This window comes from Stegodyphus dumicola, chromosome 8 (assembly GCF_044657685.1).
Source record: "Stegodyphus dumicola isolate Sdum_Otavi_A_Nest chromosome 8, ASM4465768v1".
NCBI lineage: Eukaryota > Metazoa > Arthropoda > Arachnida > Araneae > Eresidae > Stegodyphus > Stegodyphus dumicola.
The window spans coordinates 136,977,792-137,001,149 of record NC_140775.1 but is presented as its reverse complement, the minus strand read 5'-3'; the positions used below and the strand labels follow the sequence as shown (position 1 = coordinate 137,001,149).

General features: G+C 31.7%; 1 protein-coding gene across 3 annotated transcripts in view; it reads left to right on the top strand.

Moving 5' to 3' along the window:
- LOC118202984 (2-oxoadipate dehydrogenase complex component E1) overlaps positions 1-23,358 on the top strand; it is a 173,626-nt gene that overhangs the window by 54,223 nt on the left and 96,045 nt on the right. For all 3 annotated transcript variants that reach the window (XM_085822464.1, XM_085822462.1, XM_085822465.1), the window contains exon 13: positions 17,042-17,143. In XM_085822464.1, coding sequence (XP_085678590.1) covers positions 17,042-17,143 — 102 coding nt within the window. The remainder of the gene's footprint in view (positions 1-17,041; positions 17,144-23,358) is intronic.

Genomic DNA, 23,358 nt, shown 5'->3' with positions numbered 1-23,358 from the left:
TATACCATGCTTAAAAGTGTTTTCAAATTATGAGATTTTGTCAATAATTTATTTTCTATGATGTTGCTTATGCAGAATTTAAAAAACTGTAAAGCTTTCTACTTACTTCTTCTACTGCAGTGTTTTGTGTAGTGACATTTTTTTCTCGTGTTGTATTCTCTCTGATGCTTTAGTGTGCGATGCTTTTACCTGTAACAGGTTTTTTAACAGTCTCATCAAATTGAGCAACATAGGTATGTCTTTATGCAGAATTTGATGACATCCTTTCCCACAATTGGTGATACAGCACTTCTGTTATGTACAGAAGAATTTAAAGGTACCTAAATCTGCAGTGTTAACTAGTATTCCCAGATTCATTCTCATTTACATCTTTAACCTCACTGCTTCACTACTTTAACTATTTTTTACTGTGAAATCTTTCCAATGTTTTCTCTTTAGAATGTATGTTCTGTTCCTTTGAACATTTTTTCCATTATCCTGTATGAATGCAGTTTCCACTTCTATGATTTTTGCACATTTTCCCCTTCGCGCTGAAGTCTACATAATTTCATATCTGCAGTGATTTTAATGGTCTTGTATTCCTGTCATAATAACTTTTCTATAATGCTTGTCTCTTTAGTAAATCTTGCTTTTATTTTTCATGTTGAATAGTTTGAATGAAATTCTCTTTTCTGGGCATTAATCCATTCATTTTCTTCCAAACATTAATTCTAAAAGTAACTTTTAGCATACTTTGTTGTTATAGTTTAAAGAAATATCTCGGGGGTCAGTAATTTAGATAATAATATATGATGAACACCAGTTTAATGAAACTATGTACACACAAGTATAAAAGCCATAAATTTGATGTGGATCGCTCATCCAAAAAGTCCAAATTCAACTCCAATGGAAAGCTCATTTGGTCACATGTCTTGTAAAAAGGAAACAAAAGTTATATTTGGGTGAACTGTGCATCCCATGGCCCTAGAGCATATGCTCTGTTTGAATAATGGCTGACGGTATCTGTTACACTTTCCCTTTCAAGCTATCTAAGTTATTTCCACTTTACAGCTTGCTTTTGATAGCTGCTTTCTAGTAAGGACAGCATGTCCATCAGCTTCAAAGGCTTTTCGTGGTTGAACTTTTCCTTGAATTTTGAGTAGAGTCTTGCCTTTTATATGGCTGCAGTGGAGATACGTAGTAGTTATCTATGGGAGGAAAAGGATCATCAGTAGCAGCAATAATATATGAAGTTGTGGTCTCTGGGATAAGTCGATGCAACAACCATCATGCCTTTTGGCATGAACTTAGAAATTTGATTCTTGTCAGCATTACTAAGGGAATGAACTGTAAGCCATACTTTGTCATTTTATTTGAAGATGGAAACTTAAATTTCTTATCAGCTTAGTGTGTATGATTATCTTGGTTTCCCTCTATTGTTTTTCTTGCGTGTTTGATAAAATTGGCAAGTTTCTTTAGATAAAGTGGTATCATGGGAACAAAATTTAATTTTCGAGTCATGGGCAGTGTCGTCCATGCATTGCTTTCATTCAAACATCAGATGTGCAGCTGTCTGACCAGTGGAGTTATATTTTGCTGTGTTAAGGGAGACTCTGATTGTTGGTAGCTTCTCGCTCCAAGAAATATGTTCATTTCCAACTAACATGGCCAACCAAGGCTTTCTTTTTTTTATATGGATTGCTTGTGGCTAGTAAACTAGCGTTAAAATTTGCTTAATTTTCAAGAAGAAACAAACTTGTGTTACAGCACTATTATCACTAGTCATCAACCATGTCATCTATTATCACTACTGACATGTTTGGGTGGACCATATTGGTGTATAATTTCTTCTTTTAGTATAACAGCAGATTCTTTAGCTGTTGCATTGGTTAATGCAAATAGTTCCACCTACTTAGTGGAACAATCTTCTGTGATGAAGACCTATCTCGTTTGACTACTGTTAGATAAAGGTCCAAATAGATCTGCTGAAATAGATTCAAATCTTTGATTGTAAATCTGTGTTTGCAATAGTCCAAGTGACTTCTAGTTACTGGGTTTATAATATTTATAATCATGGCAGTTATTGTATTAATCGATATCACTGATCTGTATTTAAAAAAAAATGTTTGATATTTTAAATCTAATAGGTAATTTAATATATTTTTTCAGTGCTGATTTCAAAAATGAAAACCAAATTTCTGTATCAACTGAGGATTTTTTGCAAATTAAGAGCTTTTATATTTTCAAAAATACTTCTATTTTACCTTATATTAATCGATTTTAATTTTAGTGATACAAGTTATAAATAAATTGAACAATAACAAAAATATGTTTAATATGTTTTGTAAATTAAGACACAATAACACGCCGAATAAATACTAATTCAGAAGTCAAACAACAAAAATCAGCGTTATACCTACAAAATTTTCACGGGACTAGTTTCGATGGTTTTACCGAACCATCATCTTCAGCTGCAAAACCGCAAATGAACAAGATAGGAAATAATGATTAGATAAGATAAGAAAGCCTGGACAAGAATAAGCAAGTGGCGCCATCTGTTGACGAAACCAGAACTTTTGTTGTTTGACTTCTGAATTAATGTTTTGTAAAGTATATAAATAAATTTATAAATATATGAATAGATTCAGTATAAAGTATATTGTCAAATGTAAAGAACATAAAAATATACTTCCATGTATTGCTGTTATACAATGCATTTTATAAAATTAGATGAATGTGTTAGTTAAGCATTAGCTTCAAGGCAAGAATTTTCTTTTGGCTGAATTTCACCTGCTTCTACTTTTTTCAATGGATGCATCTCTTTTCAACATCCAGGAATAATCTGAAGTCATGTTTTTATTCCACTTTCCTTGGTAACAAATTTCTATATCTTTTATATCCTGATGAAATCGTTCACCTTTTTCTTCACTGACTTTTCCTAGATTCTCTGGAAAGTAATCCATGTGTGCATGTAAAAAAATGTAATTTAATACTCATGTTGCATCAGAGCAATCTTAATTTTTGTAGCATGTCTTCTACAATAATTTTGTAATCTGGATGTTTCTTGTTCCTAAAAAATGTTCTTTCACCTGTTTAAAACTCAACCATTCTTTTTTCTCACAATCATTCATCGTTGCTTCAAATTTGGAATCTAACATAAGTTTTCGAATTTGAGGGCAAACAAAAATTCCCTCCTTAAGTTTAGCATGAGAAATAGAAGGAAATTTGTCACAAATGTACTTAAAGCTATCATTTTCTTTATTTAAAGCTTTGACAAACTGTTTCATAGTAGTTAATTTAATGTAAAGTGTGGGAAGCAAAATATTTTTGGATTCAACTAGTGGTTTGTGAAGAGTATTTTTAAAACAAGGGGATAAACACTCTCGGGAAAGCCAATTCTTTTTTCCCCCAGTGATTCTTTTTATCCCTGTTAGCCCAATTGCATAGAAAACATGGAAATTTATTGTAGCAAGATTGTTGTCCATGTAGCATTCCAATTACTTTCAAGTCACCATATAAAAGCCACTGATGTTTGTTACAATTCACTTTGTCTAATCAAATTGCAATGTTTTCGTGTGTTTCTTTCAAATGAACAGAGTATGCCACTGGATTCAATGCATATTGATTTCCATTATGAAGTAAAACTCCCTTCAAACTTCTTTTTGAGGAATTTATAAATGGTCTCCAGTCAGAAGAATTGTGATCAATACCAAAGAAATTCATTATTGCGTTGACATCATTGCAAAACACAAGTTAGCTTTCTTCCAAAAAATATAGTATTGATTCTTCTTCATGGTGTCTGTGCCATAGAAAGTGTATTTGTGATAGTACTAAAATTTAGCTTTAAGGTGGGAACCAAGAAGTTCAGCATTTTCCTTTAGCAAGCTTAGCTCTCTTACTAAATCATCAAGCTCACTTTTATTAAATACTATTGGTAAAGTTTCATTCGTTTCAGGTATATGCAGATCTTCCTCTTCTTCAGTTACTTGCAAATCTGAATGAATTTCTATGTCACTTATATTTTCCATATTAGCTTGAGGATGAGTAACAGGAAGATTTGCATTATGACCTATAGATCTTATTGCTGAAGGTACATTTTGATATGCAATACCTCCTTTATATTTTGCATTATAAGCAGTAACATTTGGTACACAAAAATAACACTCATCATAACAATTCCTTTGTTATGTCTATACCATTAACATTGAATTGTTCTACACCAAAAGGCACTGAATTGTTTTTGTTTACTTTTACACCAAAGGCACAAAGCATCAACACATGTTCAACACACTTTATGTGGAGCCCACGGCTTGTATTGATTGCCTAATTTAATTCCAAAATATGCAAGGTGTGCATTTTTAACAAAATCTTAAGTACTTTACCATTGTTTTACTGGTGCACAGTTTCTGCAAATATAACAGAATATATCGGCATCATTCATCCATTTACGGGAAGCCGTATTTCATAAAATACTAATTAGAAGCACTGAAAATAACTATTTGAAACTCAGCAAATGATTAATTTAAGGCTAAGAAAAAAAAAAAAAAAAAAAAAAAGAGCATTTCAGATTTTAAATTACGTTCAAAGGAGCATTTTTTTTATCGTTTTGTATATTACATGTATTTATTAAATATCATATTCTTTGCATTTAAACCATAAAATTCAGTTCAAGAGCAATAAAGCAAACTAATTTTAAACTGAGCGTATCTTTAGAACTGATACAGAGTCTCACACCCTGGAGATAAAAATGTTTTTTCTGTACAACATTGCCTTTGCTTGCTTTGAAAACCTTGAGTTTGTTAATTGAAAATTCATTAAAGTTTTGTAAAATATGAAATCGATAATAAAACAAATTCCAAATTCGTCTTCCAGATGCCCCTATTCGGGTGGAAGATTATGTTATTCAAAGTTTGATGGCTCTAGGTACCGTTGTTTTTTGTCACAATGCGAGAAACATTCATACATTTATGCAGATTCTTCATTATTTAATTCCTTTAAATATAATACAAGGTGATAATATTTGGTGGCAACAATTTGAAAAGTGAATCAGACGTTTATAGTGAACCAACATGCCAAAACAAAAATAATAGTCCTTCAGGGAAAATTGCTCATTTGGACTAAAAGAAAAATAACAACATAAAAGATTACACGTGCCTAAACTTGTCTAAATAACGTGATTAAACTATTCTAAATAAAGTGCTGCTATCTATTAGAAAGAAGATTAACCACACGTTCATATTTTCCATATAAATCATCCCCCACCCCCCGAAAAAAAAACTTTTGTGATGGTGAAAAAATTATTTATATTTCGGAAGTCAGCATCAAAAATATTTTTAGAAACAATGCAAAATATAGAAACTTCAAAAACCATGCTGACCAGTATAATATATCCATGCATACCAGTCCAGTAGTGCCTACCAGGGCCGAGTGGTAAAGTTGTGTAACAGTGGTAGTGTTTGGTCTGAGGTTTGAATTATCAAAGTTCTCATCTTTATTGGAACTTTCCAAAGATTCAATAATTTTCATAATATTTTTCTCTTTCAGTTACTGTTGTTGAAATTGTCTTAGGTTTTGTACAGGTATTGATAATAACAGTGCAAATCTCACACGTTTCTTCTTTATGTTGACAGAATGATTGGACAAGATATCTGCAATGTTAGCTTTGGGGCAGTCACAGAAAATATGATCTATTTGGATACCACTGCCATTATATTTGTGATCATCCTGTTAACAATCTCTTGATTAATGCTGACCATTTTTTGCATATATATATATTCACATGCTGTTTGCAGTATCTAGCAATGTGGCCAGTTCTTCCACAGTTATTGGTTTCACTGGAATTCATTATCTTACTTACTACTTTCTTTGATTGAAAAATGTGATTATAGTGGAAAATTGCGATGAGGGTTTACTACTCATATTAATGTAATGTTAGACTTTGGGAGTCGGTTCTTGCCGTTACTGAAAGATATCTGAACTGGGCAAATGTTTGTTTGCACATCCCCTTGACAAAAATGCATTAAATTTCACCATATATTTTGGATGCTCAGTTGGTTTGAAAATGTCATTACTAAAGCTAACCTTCCATTTAGTATTGTCATGGTAATACCAACTATGATTTGCAATGCCTAAAACAGTTCCAGAACTATGTAAAAAATCAGTTCTTAAAGGCATTCTTATTATCTTTTGCAGTAGGTTATGCAAATAAAGTTATTTGAAATGATTGCCCTTTGATTTCCATTTTTGCTTGGGTCATGTAAACTTCTTTTTCCTTTTATAGACCATCAATGGGGGTAACATTTCTACTGTTTTTCTCAAATTCTGTTCCCCGTTCTCTCAAAGGCAATATAATTTTTCTTCTGCTATAGTTTGGCTGGCTTTAGTATTAACACATACATTTCCAGTTAACCCATGTATTTTTACTCTGAAAAGAGATATCTGAAGCCCTCGACAGAGAATGTCCAAAAGTGCATAGCTCTGAACTTAGCTTCTTTTTTAACATATTGAATGCAGGTACATTTCACCACATACTTCAGCATACATTTTTTCTGGAATTTCATGGGAGTGTGTTCATTCAGTAGATACTTGCTCTTTCTAATAATATTGTGCATTTCCAAAATTCAGATAATGGTGGTTCAGCGAGTTCACTAATTTTAACACTTTTACATTTTTAACAGTATTTTAATTACTATATGCAGAGCGTATTCTTAGGCCGCCGCCTTCAACATGAACAAACTTTATTCTCAACTATGCGAGCAACAGCGCCCTCTAGCCTTTTCCTTCAAATTACACAACACTCTTCAGCATAAATCTACTAAATACGTACTTTTTATGTGACCTGCATTGTAGTGGCACACTGCAAAAAATGTAAAAGTACATTTCCTGTATTCAGGGTGTTAAGGGAAGGGGAGCAGACAGGGCATTTAGACCTAATGAAGCTTGACTTCCCACAGTCATAGTAATAATGGTTGGTTGATCTTCATTTTTTTTTTTTTTTTTTGCATTGTTTCTTGATCAGACATTTTTAGTATGCTGAGAGTTACTCCTATAATTTTTAAGGCCATCTCATTGCTGAAACATTGTAAGGGGTTTTCTACTGATGTTTTTATTTTGTATATGTGTAACTTAATACAGATCTAATTTGTTCAAAGCTGAAGTAGACTGTTCCGCTCATTCCAGTGATCCGAAACTGTTTCTCAATGATCTGGAAGAGCTTTCTTCTTAATTCATATGCCATCATCAAATTCATTACCTGCTCAAAGGTCATGATTTTTGCTTCTTTAAACCAGTAACCTCAAACTCAAATTATATAGGGACCAAATGAATGATCTGAAAGCAGTTCACGGGCTGCACTTTTTTTATTAAGTGAAATGAGAGTGAATTTATAACTGTAAGTGTGTGCATGCATGTTTTCATGGGTGTGTACATATGTATATTGCACTGTGTAAGCCATTAGAGTGCATATATCACCCTTTTATAGCCTGATGTTACAAGTGATGTGTTTGTATTTTCTCGAACATAGTAATATGTATGAAAATTATTTCTTTAAAATGTGAGTTGTCTTGAACATAGATTAACCCCTTAACTGCCATGGAAAATGTACAAGATTCATTTCCCAGTGCCACGGTTTTCACACAGGCGCGTGTAGTTATGCAATGTATTAGGGTGAAAATAAGTGCAAGTTTTACTTTCTAAAAACTATTTACTTTCACAAAATAAAGAATAAAAGAAAAAAAATGAATGCACAAAATTTAAAGTTTTGAATAAAAAAATAATAAAAAGCTGTAAGTATAATAAAAATGATTGTTTTTATAATAAAAAAGATCCCTAAAATGGAGTTTAGATCAATTCATTTTTAGACCATTAAAGTGTAATATCAGATTTCAGTGTTATACCTTGCGAAATCAGTATGCCTAAAAAAACATATATTTTCTCTGAACTGGTTGAATGCCACGATTTTGTTCTTGATTCTTCGTTTGCAAGGTGTTGGTTCATATACTCGTCTACAAAACGGTTAGTTTCAGTAACAATATGAAGCGCGAGCAGTTCATCAAAAAATAATTCAAAAAAAGATAAATGGCTTTGAAACATCTGTTATATTGTTCTTTATTCCTGGAACCTACTAAAAAAAGTAAATGAAAACGGAGGACACAAAATTTTAAGAAAATGCGTTTTACTCAAACAACATCAGCCAATACCGCACAGTCATTACTTTCACCGCTTTAGACACATCCCTCTCTACGATTTCTCCCCACACTTCTCTGAAATAGTATCCTCCTTCGCATTCTTTGTCAAGGTCATTGTGGTGTTGCATTCCAAAGCTTTGCGAATAATTTTACGGGTAGCAGCGCAAAGCAAATGATAGTATTTTGGAAGGGCGTATATAATACGCCCGGGGCAGTTAACGCATCGGCTGAGCAAGGCGTATATATATGCCCACAGCAGTTAAGGGGTTAATTAAAAATTTATTTCAATCATTCTCATTTGCCTTTTCTGTAATGTTTTTCTCTATATTTACTTTTTATTTCTCAAACTTATAATTTTTTCCTTCTTCTCCACTTTCTTAAAATTACGAGATTCTTTCTTTCAGCTAAATTCTTTTTTTTTCCCCATTTTCTAGTGCTTAATCCCTTCCAGATATCTATCAAAAATAATAAATAATAATAATAATGATGCAAAGGAAAGAATTCAAATTTGTATTTATTTTTTATCTGAAATCTAACTTTTGGTACCTGCATGAAATTTCTGTTGATTACACTTCGTCGTTCGAACATACTGATAGCTAAATGTTAATTTTCAAACTGACATTTGTTTCAAATAATTTTGTTAAATTAAGCAATAAATAACTTACATTAAAGTAAAAATAAATAAATTTTACGAAAACTTTCTCAGTTTACAGAAAATACTTTTGAAGAGAGTCAAAACATGAGAATAAATAATCACATCCCTCTTTATTTTATTTATTAGATTTTCTTCACATTCAGGAAAAGAAAAACATTTATTTAAATATAAGCAACTGTAAACTTGTTTATTTCTTACAACTTGACACTTGGTGGCATTTTATTCTGATAAAGTCTGTAGCTTTGGAGAAAAATTACTGGAAACTATCATCATCATGGATTGTAGATGCTTATTGGCCAATCGGGATTTTTCTAAGATTAATTAATTTTCAGCTGTGAAAAAAACTGTTCACATATAAATATATATAAAAAGAAAGTGGTTATTCATATTGCAAAAATTAATTACCAAGGGTAATCTGCTGACGAGTATGAATAAATGTTAATCACATCTATATCTTCAAATCTTTGAATAAGATTTGTATCACACTGGTAAATTACTTAACTCCATTTGTAGATTTTTCTGGTGCCTTATTCACTAGTAATGAAAACAGTGTAAAATTGGACTACAAATCATTAATATCAATACATCTTTCTTCAAATTATTGTCCTAATAATGATATTTTTTTTGCACATTTTTGAGATTTCTCGTTTAGCAGAATAGGGCAGAATTTAAGATGTAGGAAATGTAGAAAATATTTTAATTCAAGCCATGTTCCATGTAATTGCATTTTGACTTTGAAAGGTATAATATAAGCATGAATGTCAATGATTAGTTTTTTTTCTTTCCTTTAAGCTCTTTATTGAGAGTATTTATGTTCATTTAAGTTAACAAGAAATGTTAAATTTATTATGCATATATCATTATATAGCTTATTGATGATTTTATTTATTTATTTTTATGTCAAGAAAATTTTGATTTCATTCATTAAATCAAAAAACAGTTTTAATACAGCTCCTCACCGAAGCTGTCTCACCTCATTCTATTAATTTATTTTTCATTCATTCACTTCTCTGCACTCAGTTTCAGTTTCTTCAAGCAATGCAGTAAATTTGGTCATTGAGAGCTCATACTTAGATAACATTTACTTCTTTAGTTATTGTTTGCTATTGAAATGTATTTGTGAGCTGCATAAAATCGCTTCAGAGGATGCATGTGACCTAAAGGTGGCCAGTTTGAGAACTTCTGCTTTAAGTCACCCATCAAATAATTTCGTATGTCAAAACAGAAGTCTCACCATGGGTTTTTTGGATTTTTCCTGACAGTTGCTGAAATTTCTCAGTATTCAATGTTAAGTGCTTTTAAGATAATTTGTTTAGTCTCTTAATCCTGAGCATTACCAGAAGATTTCTTTGCAGTTAGTTATGCAGCATTAGTTAGCAGAAGACCAACAAGATAGACTACCTGTTTTGAAATTGGTACCTTCAGAAGAGTTGATGACTTCTCAATTATTTCCATTACTTTCCTATCATTTATGTTGCAGTTCAAACATTTTTTCATAAACTCCACATCATAAGTGGAACTAGTGATTATAGCATTACTTATTTCAGGAATTTTAAAATGTTCCTCCATCAGTATGCTTAGTGTCTCTGCTAATTCAACCACATCTTGTTTCATCCCTTTTGCTACATAAGACATGCTTAAATGAAAGTTGATAAATTTCTTTAAAATTCACACGTCTTAAAACTTTTAGTACACATTCAAAAGCAAAACATGAATCTAAATAATAAATCATTCTACATCACTTTCTCTTGATTGCTTGAAATAACATAAAAACAGAGTATCATTCTCAGAACGTAAACTGTCATAGAATACTTTCAATAACTTGCATTAATACAAAAAATATAGCAATTTGAGACTATATAAATTTCTATATTTCTTCTGTTGTTTTGTTTGCAACAAATTCAAAATACAATTAAGGGTTTTTTTATTATGCATTTATTATATTTGACATTTATGTTCACTGCTGCAAACTGAAACTTGCATGGAACAAAATACTTGAACTGTAAACAAAATATTCATTTGAACATTATTTATTTATTTAAATTGCCAAATTAGTGGGTGCTACTGCAAATTTTTTCACTTCAATTCTAGCAATAATTATTTAACTGAGTTACAATAACAACTTTTCATTTAGTGTACATGAAATTTATAAGAATCCAGTAATATTTCAAAATTTTAATTTTTGGTGCTAAAGGAGCTGGTATGCTACAGAATTCATATAACTATATCAGCATGATCACACCCTGACTAGGAATTCATATAAATTTACTGAATTATGAATCAACAAACATTAAAGTTTACTTACCTTGTATGTGTCCATGGAATGGCAATTGGCATTACTTTTAGTTTCAGAGATCCATATGGCATTTTGAACAAATATTCTTCCACATAGTTCAGGTTTTCAGGCCCATAGTTCAGTTGCTCATCATTAACATACTTCCTTGTTATGGCTTAAAGAAACACCTGGGAGGCTAATAAATAGAATAATGAGGTATTACGAACACCAATTTATTAACATATTGACTGCCATGGAATTTTTCACGATTCTGGTCTAAAAAGACAATTTTGATCTTGTAGTTGGTGTATGTAACAGAAATCTCATTGCAGAAGAAACTACATGATAATTCATGCTTCCACCTGTTGCTTTGGTAGAGTTGAGTCAGAAACTATGTATAAATTCGTTAGTAATAATATAGTGCAGAGTGCATCACAGTTGTGTCTTTCTTGTGTGTGTTATTTTGTAATCAAATTATAAATGCCCCGATATGGATAGGAAAAGACCACTTACTGGGAAAGAAATTGAGTACAATGCTAATAATCCTAAGTGTTCCAGAACTTGATGAGATTGTTTGCGAGGATGGTAATGACAATAGCGATTATGTATCATCTGAGAATTCAAGTGAGGACAGTGATGATGAAGTCATCTCTGAACCTGAAGATGAGATGGTTCTTGAACCTGAAGACAATCACTATGTTTTCTAAGAACTTTCTAAGAACTAAGAACCACTCCAAATACGAATGATAATTCGTGGACAGAAAATTGCCAAACTTTTTCCAAAAGCAACTTTTTCTAAAATAAAGCTTGTAAAGTTTAGAGAAGCATTCATCGACATGTTGATTGGAAAATAGATTGAACCAGTTTTTTGCTGAGTATTCCACCCACCGAAAAAAAAAAAAAAAAAAAAAAAACTGTGTCTGATAAAGCCATGTAGAGTTTGTACCAAAGCTAAAAAATGCTGCGAAACATATTACCTCTGTCCAATCTGCCAAGAAAAGACGGACGGCACTTTGCACGAAAGATAGTTTTAAAAATTATCACAAACCATAAAAATGTTATTTTGCTTGAATAAACCTGTATAAACTTTTTCCTTTTGAATAAACTTTGTATAATTGTATTTTCTATTCATTTAACCCTAGATTTGTGGGAATGGTCATTTTGACCATATCTTCATTTTAATTGGACATTACTTTTTATATTCTTTATTTATAACTTTGATTTTTTTTTTTTTTTTTTTTTTTACTTTTTCTTAAAGCTAACAAATATTACATGATATTATTTTTGTTCATGTTAAGTAATTATTTTTGACAATGTTATTGTTTATACCTAGAATTACGGCTAACAGTCATTTTTACCATATCCAGAAAATTATGGATTTTTCAATTTTTCATGGGCCTTTTTTTTATCTATTTCCGTTTTGCTGATAGATAAACAATTGTATTTTTGGTAAGGAAGATTGCATATTTCACAGAAGTTAGTGGGGAGGGGAAAAGGGGGAAATAAAAACACGTTTGGAATCTTTGCATGCCACATGTCTGCACATTTTGCTTGCATTAGGAAATACATTTTTCAGTAGATACTAATATACTTTACTTCATTTGGATAGTTTTGTTATTCTGATCTGTTTATCATGTCATGTAGGAGCGTTGGTAGAAAATATCTAATGAAGGAAGGGATGCTGAATGTTTTTGAAAGTCTTTCTGATGATAATTCTGCTTCAGAAACTGAACCGGATGAAGAATTTCATACCAAAACTACATCCAGTTTATCCAATGAGGACTGAATTGTTCCTACTGAAACAAGTAAATCCAATTTGCTGATGGAGAACCTGTTGACAAAACAGAAAAGCAAAGTAAGAATTTAGATCAAGATCCCAAAGACTGCAAACTAATCCATTTTCTCTTGTTTCGGATACCTGGAATGCTTTTATAGAAAACTGCTGACATGTTATAGATTAGGCAAAAATATAAAAATGGGTGAACAATTATTTCCCGTGAAGACCGATGCCGATTTATTCAGTATATGCCTAAAAAGGCCTGACTAATTCGACATTAAATTTTGGCTTGCTATTGATTTTCATATTTGGAAAAAGATGAACAAGACCAGCTGGAGAAACAGTAGGTAAACATGCAGCTTCTTGTTTGATGAAACTACTGAAATTAGTAAAAGAAATGAGGAATTCAGGGATAAGCTGCATTGGCACAATAAATCATTCAACAAATTTTGAAGCATGACAATATAATGCTTACATTAAGGGGGAAAAAAGAATGTCCTGCTCCTAAGTATCATGCACCCAACATTTGAAATCGCATCTGATAAAAAAAGTGTACCGAAAGTTGTGAGTTTTTACAATTCGACCAAATATGGAGTTTATGTTTTGGACTCGATGACCAGAAAATACTCAGTGAAATCCTCATCCAGCCATTGGTCACTTTATAAGGTATTTCTCCCACCTTCTTGGCATGTCTTCATGGTGTGGTGGTCTGCATGCTGGGCGCGTATTCCAGAGGACCGCGGTTCAATTCCGGCAAAGGCAGTTGCTCATTTTTCATCTCTCTCAGTTTCAAAAAATTGTGTAATGACTCTACAATTTCAAATTTTTATATACAGTCAAAAGTTGTTAATTCGGACCTCAAAGCTAAAAACTTTTTGCGCATGTGCATAGGCGTTTACGCGTGCGCGTAAGACCTTTACTACTGCGCATATGCGTGTGCGCAATCGCAGAATATGTTTTCGCGTGCGCGTTTAATGTATAACGGACGGTATAAGCTAAAATTATCTAATTATCTATTTCAGTTAATGTTGATGATTGCGTTGTTCCTTAATCTTATCGGATTAAGGATATTGGCTTATTATTTTTTGCAGACTGTAAGAGCAATTTTATAAAAGTAAGCTTGAACCTTCGATTATGTCAAATAGAATTTCCGATGGTAGAGCTCCCAAAGGATCTACAAAACGAAAGTATGTTTCGATGTCCATCAAACAAAAAGTGGAATTGCTGCAAAAAATGGATAAAGGCATATCCTTTGTTTATCTAACCGTTCCGAAATCTGTCTATCAATTTAACGCTGCTCTGCGCCGGGGGGGGGGGGGGGGGAACGTCGCAGCGCGCAATGAACTGGAAGTTAATCTGTTAGCACTATCGTTATCTTCAGGGCAGATGTTTTTATTTTATTCCGCTTATAATTCCTTACTAAGTGTAGTATTTCATCTCGATGTACTCCATCTTTGATATGATTTAAATCAAATTCCTCGTCATTATAAATATCACAAATACAAATCAAATAGTGTTCTGGTTGCAATTTTCTAATTTCGGCTATGCATAATGTATGCTTTACACATGCGCGTGTTGAAAGAAATGTTTAATAAAGTAAACAAATAAATGTCAAGTTTTTTTTTTTTTTTTTTTTTTTTTTTTTTTTTTTTTTTTGTAAATTTTGATACCCTTTAGGTCACATTTGCTCATTATTTTATAAATTACGGTTTCATATTTTTAATTTTATAATTTCTGCATGCCATCTTACCAGATTTAAACTGATGATCTATAATCCGGAAAAATCGATAATCCAGAATCACCGAAGTCCCGAAGAGTCCGGATTAAAGACTTTTGACTGTATATATATATATATATTCTTGATTTGGCTGCAATAAATGTATGGATAATTTTCAACTGAATATAAGAGTATCAGCCCTCGTGATTTTATTTTCAATACAGCTGAGGGGCTTCATCCAAAGTTCACAAACTTTCTGTATCTAACGAAAAGAGAATTGTACTTGTGTCAACCCTTCCTGTAAGTGTAAACTGTGCCAAATAAATGCATGCAGAGGCAGCAAAATTTTGAATACTGTATAAAAATATGTTCGTAGAACCTGTATAGGTAAAATAAAAAAATTAGTAATCTGTGTGCATTGCAAAACCGGGTAATGAAAGTCGTAATATGTATGATTTTTAATATATTTATTTCAGACTGAAAGTTTTTATGAGGTGCTTTATTAAATGATAAGATGTTTAAAAATATCTGGAGTGATTTTTCTTCTCTTTTAGCACTTTGTTATATTAAATTATCTTTTCATTGCATGTATTTACTCAATTTACTTTACTCATTAAACAAGCAAAATGTGTCGTTATAAGCATTAACTTACATAATATTAGCAAAAAGGAGAGCCTTTTCTTCTGTTCGAAACAAGTGGTCAGAGTAACTGCTGTTCGTAGATATAGGTGTATGAGAATTTGCATAATGCTAGTGTTAAGCCACACCTGATTTTTTTTCTTCTCTTTCCTGAAGCCATCTATTCATATTTACACTGTTATGTTATGACTTTCTTCATAGCTGTACAAATATGGCAAGTAGTGAAGTAATGAGTTACTTGTAGTTGGCATCTTGAAGAAATAAACAACCTACGAAATATCTCATAGTTGGCAGTGAATGTGTTAATGAAACTACACACTTCGTATACAAGCAATAAACTTGACATTACATTGTTTGCATGAAGAGTCCAAATTAAACTTGTGTTCATTTGGTCACATGACGTGTAGAAATGAAATGAGAGTTATATTTGGATGAATCACATGATCTAGCAGATGCTTTGCTTGAATAATGGCTGATGGCATCTGTTACAAACTTAATTTCAATTCATATAGAAGAGTCACATATTTTAGTCAAGCTGAATATGGATTCTTATTGTGAATTGCAGTTTTTTCTAACTTTCAATTAACAGTTTCAACAATACCATATTTTAATGTGATTAATTTGGACTTAGAAGTTTTGCTTTCAGAATTTTACTTAATTGAAAATTCTGTAGGTTTTTTTTTTTTTTTTTTCTTTTTCTTTTTTTTTTTCTTTTTTTTTTTTTTTCAATTATGTGGTGGGCTATTATTGAAATATGCTGTTTTGGGAATAATGTGCCTTGTCACTGCTACACTTGATAAATCTTCCAAAGTCTACAAGATAATCTCTGACTTTAAAGTAAAAGAGACAAGTATCATTGGTTCTTTATTGTTAGCTTTTGGAAACTGTGACATGTTAGACAATTAAGAACCAAATCTTCAATTTAGTTTGACTTTCTTGGTCAACATAGTATCTCTGTAGTTTTATTTTTGCATTTTCCCACTTCTAAATGATCATGATAAATTTTACTTATTTTCTAGGTACAATTACATAGGAATTTTTAAATTTTAATCCATTTGCTTCTGACAGTTCATCTCTGAAATTAAGATATTGTTTTGCTAATTCTGGAATCATAGATTATGCATCTGGCCATTTACCTTTAATAAATTTTCTTTTTTTCCTTCAGACATTGAAATACGTTCTACAACCATACCAACACAGACTTCTGTTATTCTTTCAAAGAAATCAAGTTCATAAGTTCATCACCTGTAAATTATTTGATATTGCATTAGCTGAGTTTTTTCCCTGGTTTATGTTTTATCTCAAACTGTAATCTTTTACATGTTCTTGTAATCTTACTGGATATTCATTTAATAGCATCTTGAAAATTATAAAGAAGATATTAAAATCCTATAAAAGATTATTTTGGATTATGTTGTTAAACATTTCTAGAATGTTTATTTATTTTGTAATATCTAAATTTTGTTTTAATTTTTTTGTTTAATTTGTTAAAGTAATTTGATTTAGCGTTCGTAAAGAATTGTATGTTACTATTGAATTATTTGCTTTTCTGAATTCAGAATTATTTAATATAATTCTCTTAGATCTATACAGCTTCTTGTGTGTAATTTTTGTTTAATTGTGATTAGCATTAAGTAAGGCATTTATTGTGTGTTTTATTAGTTTAATTTTTTTAAAATTTTTTTTTTATTTATTATTGTTGAGTTGAACAAGGATATCATGCTTTTTGTGAATTGCACATAAATTGTAAATCCTTTAATGGTATCATATTTTTTTGTTTTTCATCTTATGTGCTGCTGCTTTTATTTTCTAGGCTGATGGAATTTTGAATAAAGATGATGTGAATGAGATGATTTCAAATCACCATTCTGTCCTTAATGAAAATTTAAAGCTCACCGAGACATACAAAAATGAGGTATCTTCTTAATTGTGATCTTCCATTTATTAGGACTATGAAACTTCAAAATAATAATTAAAAAAAGACTATTTAGCATTTTGAAGTGTAATATGTTATTTAATATGGTACTATTTCTATGCCTGTTTTATCACTATTTAATTCAGTTTGTATATATCTTAAATGTTTTCAGAATACAAAATGCACTTCATTGATGCTTATATAGTCATATGCTTGTTTCAAAGATTGTTGCATTAGGTAATAGCACACTTGGGATTAGGTAATAGCACACTTGCGATTAGGTAATAGCACACTTGCGATTAGGCATCTAAGCACATTTAGCATTAAGCATCTAAGCACACTAGGTATTAAAATGAAACCATGCACTTATGATCACATGCATTCATCCAAGCATAAGTTGTTATGTTGTATCCAAGCACTTATGACATGTTCATGCATGCACATGCATTCATCCAGGCACTTCTGATTCTTAAGGTCTACCTTGTGAAGATGAGCTAAAATTTATGGAGTTAATACATATATAAGTTTTTATCATTGGGAACAAAGCTATTATTAGACTGAAACTGTTGGCTCATGCATCTGTTCTATGAAATTTCATGAACTTTTCAATTTATCTTATATTTCTTCTGTCAGATCTCTGTTTTATCAATTATTGATAGCAAGTTATGGTAAAACTAGATTTTATGGTCCAGTTTGACGCATTTTAAAAAAATTGCCAAGTCGCCAAATCTGTTGTTCTCACGCGTTTTAGAAAATAGCTAACTCATCATATCGCCATATTAGATGGTTGCGAATTTGGATTAATTCTGTAAACTTGCAAAAAAATAGATCATGTAAACATGCAAAAATATCTAAACAATCTGTAAACATGCAAAAATAGCTAAAACAGAACTTCAAGAAAAACAACGAAAAAGGGGGGAAGTGCAGAATCACCCACTGCTTGGTGTGTTTTTAAGAATTGCATATAATCGGTATCCATGTACACATCAACCTATTTTCACTTAAACAAACATCCCAGAATTGCATAAAAATGGCATTGCGCACTCCCTTGACTTTATCCATGTACACATCGACCTATTTTCACTTAAAAATGCACAGAAAATTGACAAAAATACAATTCTTCTTACTCTTGTGAAAAGCGCCAAACAAATAAGTGGGCGATTCTGCACCTAAAGTATTTTAATAACTATTCATTTTATAGGATCAACAATATTAAAAGTTTTCATAATATCATATACCATTTTTAAGACAGTAGCAAAATGGAGTAAAGCGTTTTATCATGAAATTTAAGAAATTTGGCGTGATTTCGCTTCACTTGGTGACTGAACCGTTATCTCCAGTCCAGCCGCAAGTTACTGTGTAACTTGCTATGTGTGTGTATCATAGCCATAAAAAATGGCTGGGAATTAGTATTTGATTTTGAGGAGACCTTAAATATGGCTACCACATTCAGGAATTATCTACTTTGAAAACAGGCAAGTAGAGATAAAAAATGAAAATACTTCTCTCTGAAACTTTAAATCTGGAATAGAATTAAAAAGTATGCACTGTACATTTCTTTAATGTGTATCTACAGGAGCGTAGGTTCAAGTTTTAAAATTTGAACGTTATACTAAATTAACCAAGCATGTATATTTTTAATATATGGCAAAATTACTTTTGCCAAATTCTTAGGAACAGATCGACTTTGTTTAATTAAATCTGGCTAAAAAATATTTTAATTGCAGTTTTTGTTGGAAAATCATCAAAAATTATAACACTGGGTATATTAATTGTATAAAAAAATTTAAGACAAATTCATTCAGTACCCTTTATCTTTATATATTTGAATCTTTAACAATATAATTTAATACAATCTTTAAACAATATTATAATTGTTACAATGATAATTAACAAGCATTTACTAAAACATTCATTAATTTTTATTAAAATATTAAGACTGTAATTATTTAACAAACTATTTAATGATGTTATTTTTTAAATATTTCAATAGATTAATAAAATATGAGTGGTATATATATCTACGGGTGATCATAATTAAAGTTACAATTTCAAAATGCTCTAACTTTAAGATTACAGAATGTTTCAAAATGACTTTAAACTCAGATTGACTTGATATTTTACTAGAACAGTCGTGAGACAATGGAATTTTGTCTGGAGAAGGAAAAAATAGTTTCATAATATGCCGATAGATGGCGCTGTCATCTTTCGCATTGCTGTTGGTATGCAAATTACTAAGACGTAACATGCACACTGCAGACATGGTTAAAATAAAAATACAGAGTACTAACAACACGCATAACATTTTGCCTGAGTGCTTCATCATGACTCTGATGAAGAAGGACCATGCTCTTCTCGTGAAGCTTTTCTATCAGAATGGAGACTGTGCATTAACAGCTATCAGGAAGTTCGAGGACATTAAAAGGCATGGCCTTTGGAAGATGATAGATAAATTTGAAGAGACTAGTTCATTTGACGTGAAATGAGGTAGAGGATGAAAACCAGTTTCGGCAGCAAGTGGAAAATGTGGCCACAGCTTGCAAGAACAGATAAACAGTGATGCAGGAATCAGCAGTGCACGGGGAATTGCCCGAATGTTGGATAACCCTATCAGTATGGTGTATAAAGTCCTATGGAACATCTTGTGCTGTTATCCATATAAGATAACTCATGTGCAGCAGTTGCTACCTGCTGACCTGGAAGCACGTGTATCATTTGCATTACATTTTCTAGCTGGGATGGAAGTGGATAATGAATGCTTTTGGACCATTCTGTGGTCTGACGAAACTCATTTCCATTTGCAAGGTTCTGTAAATATGCAAAATTGTAAGATATAGGCAACTGAGAATCTGTTCCCACTACAGCAATTATCTCTTCACTCTGAAAAAGTCACTGTGTGGTTCTTCCAGATCTCATCTGCAGTCCCCCTAACCTAAGCCGTTACTGGCAAGCAGTATGAAGCACTTTCGCATAACCATGTCATTCTGGCACTTCAGCAACATTTATGTGTGGATCGCACAATATTCATGCAAGATTGATTCTCCTCTACACATTGGTACTGGTGTGAAGCAGCTAATGATCGCTCATTTCAGAGGCTATCATCTCTGAATCATAAACCACCATTTTCCAGCAGATGACCACCATGCCCTCTTGACTTAAATCCTTGTAACTTTTGGCTTTGGAGATATCTAAAGAATGTTCAGCCTCCAAATGGTCCTTAAGAGTACCTTTATCTTTATATATTTGAATCTTGAACAATGTAAAAAAAGTCCTTAGTCCTTCCCTTAAAAGTCCTTAAGTATTTTGGAATCGATTTTTGGTCCTTAAAAGTCCTTAATTTCGGCTAAAATAGGCAGGAGGTACTTAATTTTAATCATCTGAAATTTCTGTTTGTTTTTGCAACTGTCATTTTGAGTGTGGATTAGCATTTTGGAGGAATATTTTTGGCGATTCGCTGACAAATATGGTTGTCTTTTGAAAATGGGTAAATGTGTTCATGGGTTTTAATTTGTTCCTATTTCTAATATAAATTATGGTATAGAGTTTCTGAGCAAGAAGTCAAGCATAAGCATTTCGAAATTATTTCTTTTTTTCTATTGAAGAACTCTTAAACAACTTTTCGCCGTTGGGGTTGTAAATTCTTTTATTAAACGGTTCTAAATTTGGTAGCTTATCAACATTTTGGCGATTTTAAGATGAGGTTCCATAGAAAATTTTTAATTCCGAGATCTGGGAATTTTTAGACGGTTCCTTTTTAGAACATTATAACATTGATTAAATTTCATTAAAATGATGGTAGTGTATTGTAATTATATTTAAGAAATAATATTCAAGTAAAGCATTTTTAAATTTTGCTGTCATATAATAAATTCTATTTTGGCCACTTATTATACAATATTTTGAATCTGAAAAGTGAGCAAGGTATAATGCTATAACAGCACAATTTACAAAACAGTTCTTAGGAATAGCAAAATAGTTATGTAATTAATTAAAAATGTCTTTTTAATTTTTCATGGTAAGAGTTTTCCCATGTGGTTGTCTCAGAATATGCATCAGTTTTCTCTATAAAATTAATTTTACACTTTTTCCCTCTTTTTTTGTTTTTTTTGTTTTTAAATATTTCTGGCCTTTTGCTGTTACTGAATTGGTAGGGATAATTTTTCTTTAGGATTTTAGACCGTGCAGCTTGAAAATTTAGAAAGATTTATAGACCCACAATTCTAGAAGATTCCAGAAAAATGTGACAAAATGATAAATGTCTCCATGGTATTAACACATAATTTCTTACTTTTTGGAGAATGTCTGGAAGAACAATGAAAACATAATAGTCGAATATTTTACTTCTGATACTAGAATATTTTTCTTAACATTTAGATCTTCCAGTCATTTTCTGTACTTTTAACTAGACACAAGCATGGAAAATGTAAAAATATATCATATGGACAGGGATTATAGAAAAGAAGTTTTTTATTAATAAAGAAATTGAAAACTGACAATTTAAAAGATTCATCTAATATGTCTTAATGCATCATACTATGCATTTTCCTACCTGATGCAATCTCTGTGGATCCTAAATTCTGCGGCTTGGTGCTTTTCTAAATTGTGCTTCCAATGCCTGTTCTAAATTCTAAAAGTTTTGCTATTCCTAGATTTTGTTGCTCAGTGTGTCACTAAACGCTAAAAATTATGCTACACCAGCTCTGTAACTGCACCTTACCATATATATTTCATATTACTGGAGAAATAAAATTAGCAGCTTTTCCTATACATTCTAAATGCATTTAGTTTTTTTAGAAGAACAGAAATCTTTAATTAAATCTAAAAATGAAAAGGAAATGTGAAAGAAGGAAACTGAATACATAAAGAGAACGAAAATTATTCCTTGAAAGATATGTACAGTTATTACAGTCAAAAGTCGTTAATCCGGACTCGTCGTGACTTCGGCAATTCCGGATTATCGATTTTTCCGAATTATAGATCATTAGTTTAAATCTGGTAAGATGGCATGCAGAAATTATAAAATTAAAAATATGAAACCGTAATTTATGAAATAAAGAACAATTATGATCTAAATGGTATCAAAATTTACCAAAAAAAAAAAAAAAAAAAAAAAGCTTAATATTTATTTGTTTACTTTATTAAACATTTCTTTCAACGCGTGCATGCGTAAAGCATACATTACGCATAGTCGAAATTAGAAAATTGAAACCAGAAAACTATTTTATGCGTATTCGTGATATTTATAATGATGAGGAAATTGATTTAAATCATATTGGAGTACATCGAGAGGAAACACTACATTTAGTAAGGAATTATAAGCCAAATAAAATAAAAACATCTGCCCTGAAGATGAGGATAATGCTGACAGATCAACTTCCAGTTCATTGGGCACTGCGACGTCTCCCCCCCCCCCCGCAGAGCAGCGTGAAATTGATAAACAGATTTCGGAATGGTTAGAGAAACAAAGGATATGCCTTTATCCTTTTTTTGAAGCAATTCCACTTTTTGTTTGATGGACATCGAAGCATACTTTCGCTTTGTAGATCCTTTGGGAGCTCCAGCATCGGAAATTCTATTTGACATAATTGAAAGTTCAAGCTTACTTTTATAAAACTGCTCTAACAGTCTGCAAAAAATAATAAGGCGGATCCAATTCGAAGATTAAGGAACAACGCAATCTGCAACATTAACTGAAATAGATCATTTTAGCTTATACCGTCTGTTATACATTAAACGTGCATGCATAAACGTATTATGCGCAGCCATAAGGGTCTTACGCGCATGCGTGAACACCTATGCTCATGCTTCAATGCAATGCATGCGCAGAAAGTTTGTAGCTTTGAGGTCTGGATTATAGATCATTTCGAATTATGGGTGTCCGAGTTAACGACTTTTGACTGCATTACGTAAATTAACCAATTGTTTACAATTTCAGGCTTTACTATAATTTCCCATTTCTATTTTCTCACCAGAATGCAAATCACTTAGACAGTTTTAGACTGAGGTTTTTTGGAGCATAAAGAGTGTGTTTCTGACCTCCACTTGTTCCCTGCATTAGATTCTGCCAGCTCTTATAATTTGTAATTATTCATCTTTGCATTACCGCTACCGACATTTGAATTTGTTATAGTGATAGAGTTACTGAGCCAGCTTAAAATGAAATTAAATTGTTTAGTCTTTGACCACTAGTCCATATTTGTAGTTTGAATTTGACC